Below are 12865 nucleotides of genomic sequence, written 5' to 3'. Positions count from 1 at the left end.
GTTGTTTATTTTTTTACATTGCATTGTATGAGCTGTTTATATGTTTTGGATATTAACCCCTTATCAGTTGTATCATTTGCAAATATGTTCACCCATTCAGTAGGTTATCTTTCCATTTTGTCAGTGGTTTCATTTGCTGTGCAAAAGCTCTTAGGTTAATTTGGTCCTGTTTGTTTATTTTTGCTTTTGTCTTCCTTGCCTTGGGTTTTTGGTGGTCATTCAGTCGCTCAGCCGTGTCTGACTCTTTGCAACCCCCGGGACTGTGGCATACCAGGATCCTCTAACTTCCACCAGCTCCTGGCGTTCGCTCAAGTTCACGTCCATTGAGTTAGTGATGCTATCTAACCATCAACAGATCCAAAAAGTGTCGCTGCAGCTTATGTCAAAAAGTGTTCTGCCAATGTTTTCTTCTAGAAGTTTTTTAGTTTCCAGTCTTACATTTAGGTCTTTAATTGATTTTGAGTTTATTTTTATGTGTAGTGTGAAAAAAAAGTTCTATTAATTATTTCACTTCTTTATATGTAACTTCCAGTTTTCCCAGCACCACTGATTATAGAGACAGTCTTTTCTCCATCTCAGAACCATCTTTTGAAAAGACCATTCTTTCCTTATTGGGTGACGTTGACACCCTTTAGGAAGATCAGTCGACCACAAGCTCCTGGGTTCATTTCTGGACTTGCAGTTTCATTGCCTCCTCATGGCTCCCACGCCAGTGCTGGTCTTGTTCATGTTGTTAAATTCTACGTCGTGTGAGTCCTCCCACTTTGCTTTTTCTCTTTTTCAAGACTGTTTCAGCTCTCCTGAGTCATTGCATTTCTGTATGAATTTTAGGATCAGCTTGTCAACTTCTGCATGGAAAATGAAATTTTTTAATATTTTGATATGGATTCCATTGAACCTATAGACCAGTATTGGGAGCATTGCCATTTTAATGATATTAAGTCCTCAACCATGAACATACACTGTCTTTCCATTTATTTAGGTCTAATTTATTTCAATGATGTTTTATAGTTTTCCATAACTGTCATGGAAAAATGCATCAATAACCTCAGATGTGCAGGTGACACCACCCTTGCATCAGAAAGCGAAGAGGAACTGAAGAGCCCCTTGATGAAGATGAAAGAGGAAAGTGAAAAAGCTGGCTTAAAACTCAATATTCAAAAAAAGAACATCATGGCATCCGGTCGCATCACTTCATGGCAAATAGATGGAGAAACAATGGAAACAGTGTCAGACTTTATTTTCTTGGGCTCCAAAATCACTGCAGATGGTGACTGCAGCCATGAAATTAAAAGATGCTTGTTTCTTGAAAGAAAAGCTATGACACACCTAGATAGCATATTAAAAAGCAGAGGAATCACTTTGCAACAAATATCCATATAGTTGAAGCTATGGTTTTTCTAGTAGTCATGTATGGATGTGAGAGTTGGACTATAAAGAAAGCTGGGCACCACAGAATTTATTCTTTTGAACTGTGGTGTTGGAGGAGACTCTTGAGAGTCCCTTGGACTGCAAGGAGATCAAACCAGTCCATCCTAAAGGAAATCAGTCCTGAATATTCATTGGAAGGACTGATACTGAAGCTCTAATACTTTGGCCACCTGATGTGAAGGGACAACTATTGGAAAAGACCCTGATGCTGGGAAAGATTGAAGGCGGGAGGAGAAGCGGACGACAGAGGATGAGATGTTTGGATGGCATCACCGACTCGATGGACATGAGTCTGAGGAAACTCTGGAAGACAGTGAAGGTCAGGGAAGACAGGCATGCTGCCATCCATGGGGTCACAAAAAGTCAGACACAATTTAGTGACTGAACAGCAAAGGGTGAACTGAGTGGTGTTGATACGTGATACATACAGTGTGTGTGTCCATGTCACTCAGTCGCTCAGTCGTGTCCGACTCTTTGTGACCCCATGGACTGCAGCACTCCAGGCTTCCCTGTCCATCACCAACTCCTGGAGCTTGCTCAAACTCACATCCGTCGAGTCTTCGATGCCATCCAACCATCTCATCCTCTGTCGTCCCCTTCTCCTACTGCCTTCAATCTTTCCCACCATCAGGGTCTTCTCTAAGGAGTCAGTTCTTCCCATCAAGTGGCCAAAGTCTTGGAGTTTCAGCTTCAGCATCAGTCCTTTCAGTGAATATTCAGGACTGATTTCCTTCAGGATTGACTGGTTGGATTTCCTTGCAGTCCAAGGGACTCTCAAGTCTTCTCCAACACCACAGTTCAAAAGTATCAATTCTTCAGCACTCAGCTTTCTTTATAGTCCAACTCTCATATCCATACATGACCACTGGAAAAACCACAGCTTTGATTAGACGGACCTTTGTCAGTAAAGTAATGTCTCTGCTTTTTAATATGCTTTCTAGGTTGGTCACAGCTTTTCTTTCAAGAAACAAGTGTCTTTTAATTTCATGGCAGCAGTCACCATCTGCAGTGATTCTGGAACCCAAGAAAGTAAAGTCTTTCACTGTTCCCATTGTTTCTCCATCTGTTTGCCATGAAGTGATGGGACCGGATGCCATGATCTTTGTGTTTTGAATGTTGAGTTTTAAGCCAGCTTTTTCACTCCCCTCTTTCACTTTCATTGAGAGGCTCTTTAGTTCTTCGCTTTCTTCCATAAGGGTGGTGTCATCTGCATATCTGAGGTTATTGACATTTCTCCCAGCAACCTGGATTCCACCTTGTGCTTCATCCAGCCCAGTGTTTCACATGATGTATTTTGCAAATAAGTTAAATAAGCAGGGTGATATAGCCTTGACGTACTCCTTTCCCAATTTGGAACCAGTCTGTTGTTCCGTGTCCGGTTCTAACTGTTGCTTCTTGAGCTGCATACAGGTTTCACAGCAGACAGGTAAGGTGGTCTCTGTTCCCATCTCTTGAAGAATTTTCCACAGTTTTGATCCACACAGTCAAAGGCTTTAGCATAGTCAATGAAGCAGAAGTAGATGTTTTTCTGGCATTCTCTTGCCTTTTCTATGATCCAACAGATGTTGGCAATTTGATCTCTGGTTCCTCTGCCTTTTCTAAATCCAGTTTGAACATCTTGAAGTTCTCAGTTCATGTATTGCTGAAGCCTAGCTTGAAGGATTTTGAGCATTACCTTGCTAGCATATGAAATGAGTTCATAACTTTTGCTGTACATCTGAAACTAACACAACATTGTAAATCAACTATGCTTCATTTTTTAATTATTAAAAACACACTCTAAAAGTGTACAATCCAATGTAATTCTTAACCTGTTGCATTGATGCCAAACCCATCCGCGCTCTTTGCCATTTAGACTTTTCAGTTCCTTTTCCTTCACTTTCCCCGTCCTAAGTCTTTTATCCTCTACTTTCTAATTTTGGCAAAATAACATATAACACAAAATTTACCATTTTAACAGTATAAAGTGTACAATTCAGTGACATTATGCACATTCCCAGTATTGTATGACTATCACCACTTTTTCCAGCACTGTTTCATCAGCCCAAACTGAAGCTCTGTCCCCAGTAAACCCCCCCTTCCCCGACCCCTGGCACCCGCCCTTCCGTCTCTGTGAATTTGACTCCTCTAGGAACCTCACGTAAGTGGCATCATACAGTGCTTGTCCTTTTGAGACCGGCTTATTTCACGTAGCGTCATGTCCTAAAGGTTCATCCATATCGTAGCTGGTGTCAGAATTTTATTGCTTTTGAAAGCTGAATAGTATTTCCCTGAGTGGATGGACCACATTCTGTGTTTACCCATCATCTGTTGACAGGCGCTCGGGTTGTTACACCTTTCGGCTCCTGTGAGTCATGCTGCTGTGAACGTTCGTGTGTAAGCATTTGTTTGGGTTCCTATTTCAGATCTTCTGGGTGAGGCTGTGAGCTGAGCCCGGGAGTGTTGATGGACATGGACCCTGGACAGTGACGCTCACCCCGTTTCCTTACTCAGCTCCCAGGGAGGGCACAGACAGGCTCACACGCCCAAGCGGAAAGCCAGTGGCCTCGTCTCGGGGATGCGGCAGGCAGTCTGGGCAGGGCGGGCTCTCGGTCATCACGAGGGTCTCAGCGGAGCAGGGCGCCAGCCTCTCCGGCACCTCCCATCACTCCTCCATGCTCTGGGGAAGCATCACACACTCAGAGACAGATGTTCCCGTTGCCCGAGTGTGCCAGTCAAACGCACCCCCACTTGACTGGGGCGGGGACCCCGAGGAGCCAGTCTGGGCCCCTTCCCCCCGGCCCCCTGCACTGAACTCCCAGGCGCATCCCGTCTCCGAGCTTCCTGGTGGTTGGATGCCAAGGGAGGTGCCCCTTGGTAAGACAGCGTGTGACTGTGCACCCATCTCTGCCGTTGGGCGGGGCGCCCACGTCCACGAGGGGCCGGGGCCACTCTCCCCACGGTCACTGGCCGGTTCACTCCCAGCAGCCGCGCGGGGGCCCCCTGTCTCACCCGCCAGGGCCTCTCTCTGACACCGGGATCCCGGGCATTTGAGGCCGGCCTCCAGCCTGAGAAACCCCAACTTCCTTACAGAAAAGCGAAAGCAGATAGTGCAGGCCCCCGAAGGCAACTTTTAAAAAGTTATCGTGAATATTTCTAGATAGATGAAAGATTTCGCATCCGTGAAACAGAGGTCAGGAAATGAACTCTGTAGCAGCGTGCGTACCCGATCAAACTTTTTGGCCAACCCAATAAAAACTTAATAGCAAAAATGTCAAGGGGAAAACTAGGATTGGGGGCGGGGGGTGGAGGAGGAAATTTCCCAGAAAGTAAGAAAAACTGACAGAGGATAAGATGAGAGAGACAATATTTTAAGGACTGAAAGGCCAGCGCACGTACCCCCTGAAGCTGGGCGAGTGGACACCCGGAGAGTCCAGCCTCAGCTGCAGCCGCTACTTGGGGGCTCGGGGTGAGCCCTGGACAGCAGAATAACAGCGCCTGCGGCAGGGCCCTGGGCCGGGGTCAGGGGTGTGTGGGGGGGCCGGAGGGCTTGTCTCAGTAGAGAGCACCGTGACCAGCGGCTGGAAGCGACAGAAATCTCTCCTCTCACAGGTTGGAGACCCGAAATCTGAACCCTGGCGGGGCCATGCTCCCTCCGGAGGCTCTGGGCAGGGGTCCTTCCTGCGTCTTCCAGCTCCTGCTGACTCTGGGAGCCCCCTGGCTTGTGACCTCGTTACCGCGATCTCTGTGTCGTGGTCACTGGTCTTCCCCCCTCCCCTCCTACTAAGACTCCTGACCTTGGGTTAGGGCCACCAGATAAGCCGGGACGTCTCCTCTCCAGGTCCTTAGCTTGGGGCTTCCCTCGTGGGCCAGTGGTTAAGAATCCGCCTGGCAGTACAAGGGACACTGATTGGACCCCTGATGCGGGAAGGCCCCCTCATGCTGAGGACCAAGTGAGCCCATGACCCCCAACTCCTGAGTCTGTGCTCCGGAGCCCAGGAGCCACGACTGCTGAAGCCCGAGGTCCCAGAGCTCACGATTCACAAAGGACGCCCGCACACGGCGACTAGAGAGAGTGTAGCCCCTCAGCACAGCTAGAGAAAAGCCTGTCCCGCACCCAAGGTCCAGCACAGCCAAAATAAATAAATAAATAAAAATCCTTACCTCGATTGCAAATACCTTTTTCCAACTAAGGTCCTGCCGGGTTCCAGGTTCGGGCGTGGACACATCATTTGGGGCCCGCCAGCCCCTGCAGAGGGTGTGAGTGGGGCGAGGGTGCTTCCACGGGCCCGGTGTTGGGCCCGGGGTGCACCCGCGCGGAGCGGGGGGCCCTCTGGGCAGAGGTCTCGTCCCCCCTCGATGCCCACAGCCAACCCCTGTGTTTTCTCCTCCATGCAGCGGCTCCACGACTGGTCCCTGCTCCCCAGACACGAGCGGCTCTGAGTCGGCGCCCGTGGCCGTCAGAGAGAAGATGCGCTCCCGGTTCCATGGCAGCCACGACCTGATCCACCGCCTGTTTGTCTGCATCTCAGGTGCCCCGTCGGCCCCGGGTGGGGCACGGGCTCGGGGACACACGGCGGGGTGGGCAGGCTTCAGGGCAGCGGCTGGCATGCTGCAGGAGTCTCCCCAGGAAGGTTGGGGTGCGGGCCCTGCCCAGGGGCTCCCCCACCACGTCACTTCCTCGCCCCAAGCCCCGAAACGAGCCCAGCCGAGAGGTGGGTGTCGTGCGTCCGCAGGCCCTCCTCGGAGGGGAGCCCAGGCTGGGCCCCAGGGTCCTCACCACCCGCCCGCGAGGTCCTGTTCAATCTGATGTCCTGACTGATCCTGTTTCCTTCTGTCCCCTGGGTGAGGGGGACGATGACTGCTTCGCCTCCTGGATTCAGAAAGGGGCGTGAGCGCGGCGGCTTTTTCACCTTCTCCCTTAGTTTTGTGTGTTTGGAGTAGCTGGTGCAGGCCCGTGGTTTAGAAGCGTGACTGTGTGGTGGGGTCCCCCTCCCCGCCTCCTGCCTGCCGTCCACCCCCACCTCCGGGCGAAGTTCAGGCAGTGCCTGTCCTGCAGCCTTGTCCCCCGCCCCCCGGCCCGTCCTCTGACCCCAGGCCGTGGGGTGGAGCCGTGGGGGGCGCAGCCTGCGGACTCAGGGTCGTGGTCTCGGGGTGTCACTCTGCGCTGCCCAGAGTCCCACGGGCAGAGCCGCCACCCAGGCCAGGCTCGGGGGTGACTCCGAGCTTCCGGTCAAACATCTGGCAGAACCCACCGCAAACGCACGGGTCTGCTGGCGGTCTGGGGAACAGCAGGCGCAGCGGGTGCCCGGCAGGGCTGCTGACACACCAGGAACCCTCGGGAACTGCTGGCCATGGTGCCGGCGCGGTGACGGGCCCCAGGGCGCTGGGGAACGGGGGGGGGGGGGGGGCGGGGGGCAGGGGGCAGGTGCAGTCACCCCCTGGCCTTGCCTTGAACGCAGCCCCACCCGCCCTTGAAGAGCTTCTCACTGACAAGGGCTGAGCCCACCCGACTGAGGAATGAGGAAACCTCGGCCAGTGAGGATGGGGGGAGCCCCAAGGGCCCCCTCGTCTGGGCAGGTCCCCAGAAGGGCGGCCCCGCAGTGGAGGTGGCTGTGATGGGGAAGGAGCTGCCACGGGGGTGGGCACACCTGGGGGCTCGGGGTCGTCCCTTAGTGAGGAGCCAGGGCCCTTTGATGGCTGTGGCTGAGACTCCGCGGATAACTGCCGCCTGGGGGTGGGAGGCGCTGCTGGGTCGCGGGCCCGTCCCCCTCCTTCCCTTGCGTCCTGAACTTTGCTTCTGCCAGAGGGACCCTCGGGGCAGGGGGGCTGGGTGGCCGCTTCCTGCCCCTGCTCATCCAAGGACCCGCTGGTCTCTGACCCTGAGCTGCAGTGGGCTCACCAGCCAGCAGCGCCTCCCCTCACCCTCCCCCCGGCGTCCCCCGCAGGCGTGGCCGACCAGCTGCAGACCAACTATGCCAGCGATCTGAGGAGCATTCTCAAGACCCTCTTCCAGGTCATGGCCACCAAGCCAGAGACGGACGACAAAGAAAAGCTAAAGAAGGGTGAGTGGCGGCCCGGGACAGGCTCGGAGGCGCGCCACCCCTGCCCGGGGAAACCTGCTCTCCCGGGCCACCCAGCTTTTTACATGACCATGTCATCCGTGGTGGAAGCCCCCAGCCGAGCCAGGCTGTCCGCTGGGGGGCTGAGGGCACACCTTGCAGACCCCGGGCACCCCGAGGTCACTGCCAGGAGCAGCGGCACCACTCATGGAGCACCCCAGCCAGGCCACCTGTCTTCCGACCACGAGGACGGACCAGGAGGCGCGGTGCCTGTCCTCGCACAGACGGGACCCAGTGGTCCCCGGTCGCTTCTGCAGAATTCTCTCTGTCAGAGCAGCCAGAGGTCAGCCCAGAGTCTGGGAGGGGACACTGGTCCCGCTGCTCCAGGAGGAAGTGGCCCTCTGTGACCTGCCTCACACCCCCTTACCCCAGGGGCTTCTGCTCAAGAGTCACCGGGCACCTGGCCCAGGCCCCGGGAAGAAGTCTGTCCCGTGTGGCAACCCAGTTCTGCCTTCCGAGGTCCATTCCACTGGGCCGCGCTGCCCCCGTGTGCCCCGGGATTCCGGGTGGGGCTGCCTCTGAACCACCGCTGCTCAGGAAGGGCGGTGGCGTGGGCAGCCTCTGCAAGCAAGGAGTGTGGGCCCCAGGGCCGGGGCCAGGCCTGGTCCCCTGCCCGCCTCGGGGCCACGGTCCAGGGGGACCAGTGGACGGGTCCGGGGCTGGGGGCCGCAGGCAGGGCCAGCTGCTCACATGGGGGCACTCAGATGGACAGACTCCCAGGGTCGGGTCAGCATCCTGCCTATGGGCAGTGGGTGAGGGCCCCGGGGACGCCCTCCGCGGGCGGGACCTTGGACAGTTTGGGGGCTGCCCTCTACTGGTTGCACCCAGGCATACCTCCTGGGCACGGGTGGTGGCCCGTTGAGCCCAGTGGCCACACTTTCTTCCAGTCACCCAGACCCTGCGGAGCGCGGCCCTGGAGGACTGCGCCCTGTGCCAGGAGACCCTGTCGTCCTCCGAGCTGGCTGCCAAGACCCGAGACGGAGACTTGGAAGGTGCGTGAGGGGCCGGGGCCAGTGCGCTGAGCAGAGAGCGGGGACCCTGTCTGGACGTTTCTCCTCTGTCCTGGCCTGCAGGCTGCGGGCGGCAGCCCTCCTCCAGTGGGGGCCCCTCACCAAGGCCTTCCGGACATGGGGCTCTCAGGGCAGGGCCTGGGAGTTCCCAGGACCCTCACTGTCCTCCTCGGGTGGGAGTCTGGATTTGTCTGTTGGAGCTGGCCTCGTGGACACCCTGGAATGACCCCAGGAGCTGACTGGTGATGTCCAGGCATCACTGGGACAGTCAGGGTTTTTCCACGGAGAGGGTGGAGAGCGTGAGAGGAGGTCTCACTGCGGTGGGGTGGGGGGTGAGCCTGGAGGGCAGGGTGGGAGGGGCGGGGGGTCTGCAGGCAGCAGGCGGGGGGGGGGCGCATGTCCTCGGGCGCAGCTTGGGGAGGCGGGGCCGGAGAGGGGTCCGCAGACCAGGGTGAGTGGCCTCGCCGGGGCCGCGCTCGGCTGGTGCAGGGTGGGCACCTCATGTCTGGGGTGTCTCCCTGGACAAGGTGGCTTCTCCCAGCGCCTTCAGCCCCCGCCCCCCGAATTCCAGAGCAGATCCCCAGGGGCTCCCTCCAGTGCGCGCCTAGAGAAGGGAAAGGGGGTGAGACCAGTCGTGGGGGCCGGCGCTGCACATGTGGGGGCGGGGCCATTCCCGGGGCGGAGCCAGCTTCGGGGCGGGGCCAGTTTCGGGGCGGGGGGATTCTCGGGGCGTGGCCATGCTCGGGGCGTGGCCATCCCCGGGGCGGGGCCGTCCTCAGGGCGGAGCCAGCCACTTCTCCGGGAGACGCTCTCCCGCGCATCCTCTCCCCACCCCCCTTGACCTGCCCTGGAGCCGGGTTGGGCGGGGCTGCGGGGGCGCCTGAGGCTCCAGCAGAGCCCTGTTTGAGAGGTTGACAAAGGGGGTTGATTTCTTTCATCTGTCAGCCCCCGTGTTTGCCCAAGAACCCTGCCAGACTGGATGCCGGCCGGGAGAGGCTTGGGAGAGGGTGGCCTGGGTGCACCTCGCCCTGAGTCTCGGGGCGACGTGCAGGCTGCTGCCGCTGGGATCCGATCCACGCGCCTGGCCACAAGTCCTGAAACCTAGCCAGCAAGGAGCCTCGCGAGGACCGGAGGCTCCTGCACACCACCAGCCTCCGACCCCCGCCCCAGCCCATCGGCCCTCACTGCCGCCCCCCGCACCGCTGCCGCGGGCTGACCTGTCCCCACTCTTTGCCACAGACCCGCCCGAGTGGGTCCCGGACGAGGCCTGCGGCTTCTGCACCGCCTGCAAAGCGCCTTTCACAGTCATCCGCAGGAAGCACCACTGCCGCAGCTGCGGGAAGGTAGGTGGGTGGGCGGCCGGGGCCGTCCCGCAGCCCCCGGGGCTGCCGCCTCAGACATCCCAGGGGCCGTCTGCAGACCCCGCGCCCAGGTCCAGGGGTCAGGACCAATGCTCCGGGGCTGGCGAGGACTTAGGAGCCCTGTGCAGACAGACGCCCGTGAGCCCTGGGCCCTGCTCTGACCTGGCACGGGGTGTGGCCTCGGGTTTCCTAGGTGGCGCTGGAGGTAAAGAACCCGCCTCCCAGTGCAGGAGACATGGAGACCTGGGTTTGATCCCTGGGTCGGGAAGATCCCCTGGAGGAGGGCATGGCAACCCACTCCAGTATTCTTGCCTGGAGAATCCCATGGACAGAGGAGCCTAGCGGGCTACAGTCCATGGCGTCAGCAAAGAGTCGGACACGACTGAGCGACTAAGCACGCACGAACGTGGCCTCGGGCACGCAGCCGCTAAGTCAATGGAGCAGTGCCCAGTCCTGGCCCCTTCAGACCTGGGGACCTGGTGGGGGTGGGGTGGGGTGGAGGGTCCGAATCAGGTGGAGCCCGCCGCAGCCTGGGTGTGAGGCTGGCCCCCTCCCTCAGCATGGCCTCTTGGTCAAGGCCTGCCCCAGGTTTTCCTGAAGGTCTAGCCCCGCGTTGGGGAGGGGAGAGCCCCGGCGGCGACTGCCCGCCTGGCCCTGGTGGGAGGGACGTGCAGCTCGGCCGGCCAGGGGCGCTCAGGGCTCTGCTCCCGCCCCTGCTGGCCGTCCCTCCGAAGCCACGGTAGGGGAGAGGGGAGGCGCAGGGCTGCGGAGGGCCCCGGGCCCGCTCACTCGGCCGCGCGCTCCTGCCTTCCAGATCTTCTGCTCGCGCTGCTCCTCGCACTCCGCGCCGCTGCCGCGCTACGGGCAGGTGAAGCCGGTCCGCGTGTGCACGCACTGCTACATGTTCCACGTCACGCCCTTCTACAGCGACAAGGCTGGCATCTGACACGGCGCGCGAGCCCGCGGGCCCCGCGGGACTCTGGGGAGGGGGCTCCGACGGCCACGCCCCGCCTCCGCCACCCGGGCGGGCCGTCTGCTGGCCGGAGGGGCTTCGCCGCATCTCATCCACCCGCTGGCCCCGCCGCTGCGGGGGCTGCGGGCGCCCGGATTCCAGAACTCCAGTGCCTCCGCCACCCGCCCGCAGGGCCCTCGGGCTCGGTGCAGGGGCCCACAGAGGTCAGCTGCAGCCAGCGCGGGGACCTGGGGTGCCAGGCCTGGACCGGGGTGGGTCCCCCTGCCCTGCTGAGATGCCGTATGAGGTTCAGCTATAGCGGAAGGTCTGCTTTTCCTGGGCGGGTGATGCTTACCTACCGGGGAAGGGGGCCTCAGAGCAGCCTCAGGGCTTCCCCCATGAGCTGGCCGAACAAGGAAAGACCAGGCTGGCCTTTCTCTCTCCAGGGCCCTGCGCCCACAGCCCCCGTCCCCCTGCTCCCCTCAGGACCTTGTCTAAACCACATGTCTCATTTCTTGCTGGAGAGGGGACGTGCAGAGCAGACCCTGTTGTCCTCTGAGCAAGCGGGCCGGCCCCTGCTGTGGTCTGCCCACCCTGGTCCTCCAGCTGATGGGGGCTGAGGGCGGCCAAGCAGCAGGCGGAGGTATCCCAGCTTCAGAGGCCAGGGCGCTCCAGGGGCTGAGGACCCGGTGATGACCTCTTGGCTGCCATTACTCCCATCCCTCTGACCCCCTGGGACCCTGGCCCCAGAGCGGCCCCAGGCCCCAGCACGGACACCTCCTCAGGCTTAAATCTCAGGCTTCACATTGCAATGATGATTGCAGTTTTATTTTTAGAGAGATGACACACCTACTGCTTCTTTTATAGCATAAAATCCAATTACTGTTTGACAGTGGAATATACACGCACAAAAAAAACAGCTTGTGTGGGAGAAGAAAAGTATATAATGGAGGGTATATTATGTATTGAGATTATTTTTATTTTCTAAATGCTGTAATTCAAAACCATTTCCATAAATCTATTTAAGGATTGCAGACACTCTTATTTCTCGTGTGAGCACGGATGGACTCCTTTTTCTCTGTCTGGGACGTGATGGGGTTCTTGCTCAAGTGCACTCTCCTCCAAGAAACGGGGAGGGCTTCTAGACTCCTGGGACAGTGGGAAGGCAGGACGTGGCTTCCCACCAGCCCTCAGGAGAAGGGTGACCACCTATTCCCCCACCCCATCCCACTCCCTGCAATGGGTTCCAGCCTCCTCGCTGGGCACCCACCCTGCCCAGCACCCCAGGCAGGCCAGCAGACAGGTGGACACCCACATGGGGCAGGGACACCGGAGAGGAGAAAGACCATTGGTTTCCTGGAGGCTGGCGGTGGCGGCAGGATCACCAGCGGTGTCTGGGAGGGGCAGGGCTGGGGGACACCCCCCTTCCCCCACGGGTCTGGGCTCCTTCCAAGGCCCCTGCTGCAGCCTCTAGCGGCCACCAGGGGGCACCCTGCCCATTGCCTCCTCTCCCACCGGGGCCTGGGCATAGGGGCTTAGAGCTCTGCCTACAAGGGCTGTCCCACTGTGGTGGGCACTCCAGGTCAGAACAGGGCCCCAAGCACACAGGCACCCAGCGGCCAGGCACTCGTCCTCCAGGTCCTGCAGGTGGGTGGAGAAGCCAGAGAGGGTCCTGAAAGGATCACAGGCAGGGCGGGCCACACCCCTAAGGGCAGCTCGGAGTGGGCAAGAGGGCTCCTGGTCAAGCTGGGCACTTCAGACCACCACGGCTGGGGGTGGGGGCTGGCACCATGGAGGGAAAACTTCCTGGTCATTCCCAGCTCTTCCTGTCCTCTGGACTCGGTAGAAGAAGTTGGGCGGAGGTGTAGTTCAGTCGCTCAGTCGTGTCCAACTCTTTGTGAGTCCATGGACTGCAGCACGCCAGGCCTCCCTGTCCATCACCAACTCCCGGAGCTTGCTCAAACTCATGTCCATCCAGTCAGTGATGCCATCTAACCATCTCATCCTCTG

General features: G+C 58.5%; 1 protein-coding gene across 1 annotated transcript in view; it reads left to right on the top strand.

Annotated features, from left to right (window-relative positions):
- Window positions 1-11889, top strand: part of ZFYVE28 (zinc finger FYVE-type containing 28) — a 93202-nt gene extending 81313 nt beyond the window's left edge. Inside the window, exons 9-13 of the mRNA XM_065914054.1 lie at window positions 5809-5942; window positions 7359-7475; window positions 8420-8524; window positions 9782-9885; window positions 10718-11889. Coding sequence (XP_065770126.1) covers window positions 5809-5942; window positions 7359-7475; window positions 8420-8524; window positions 9782-9885; window positions 10718-10849 — 592 coding nt within the window. The 3' untranslated portion in view covers window positions 10850-11889. The remainder of the gene's footprint in view (window positions 1-5808; window positions 5943-7358; window positions 7476-8419; window positions 8525-9781; window positions 9886-10717) is intronic.
- Window positions 11890-12865: the final 976 nt, after the last annotated feature.

The sequence above is a fragment of the Muntiacus reevesi genome, chromosome 22 (assembly GCF_963930625.1).
Source record: "Muntiacus reevesi chromosome 22, mMunRee1.1, whole genome shotgun sequence".
Classification (NCBI taxonomy): Eukaryota; Metazoa; Chordata; class Mammalia; order Artiodactyla; family Cervidae; genus Muntiacus; species Muntiacus reevesi.
Note: the sequence above shows the minus strand (reverse complement) of the source record. Positions and strands in the feature narration are given on the sequence as shown.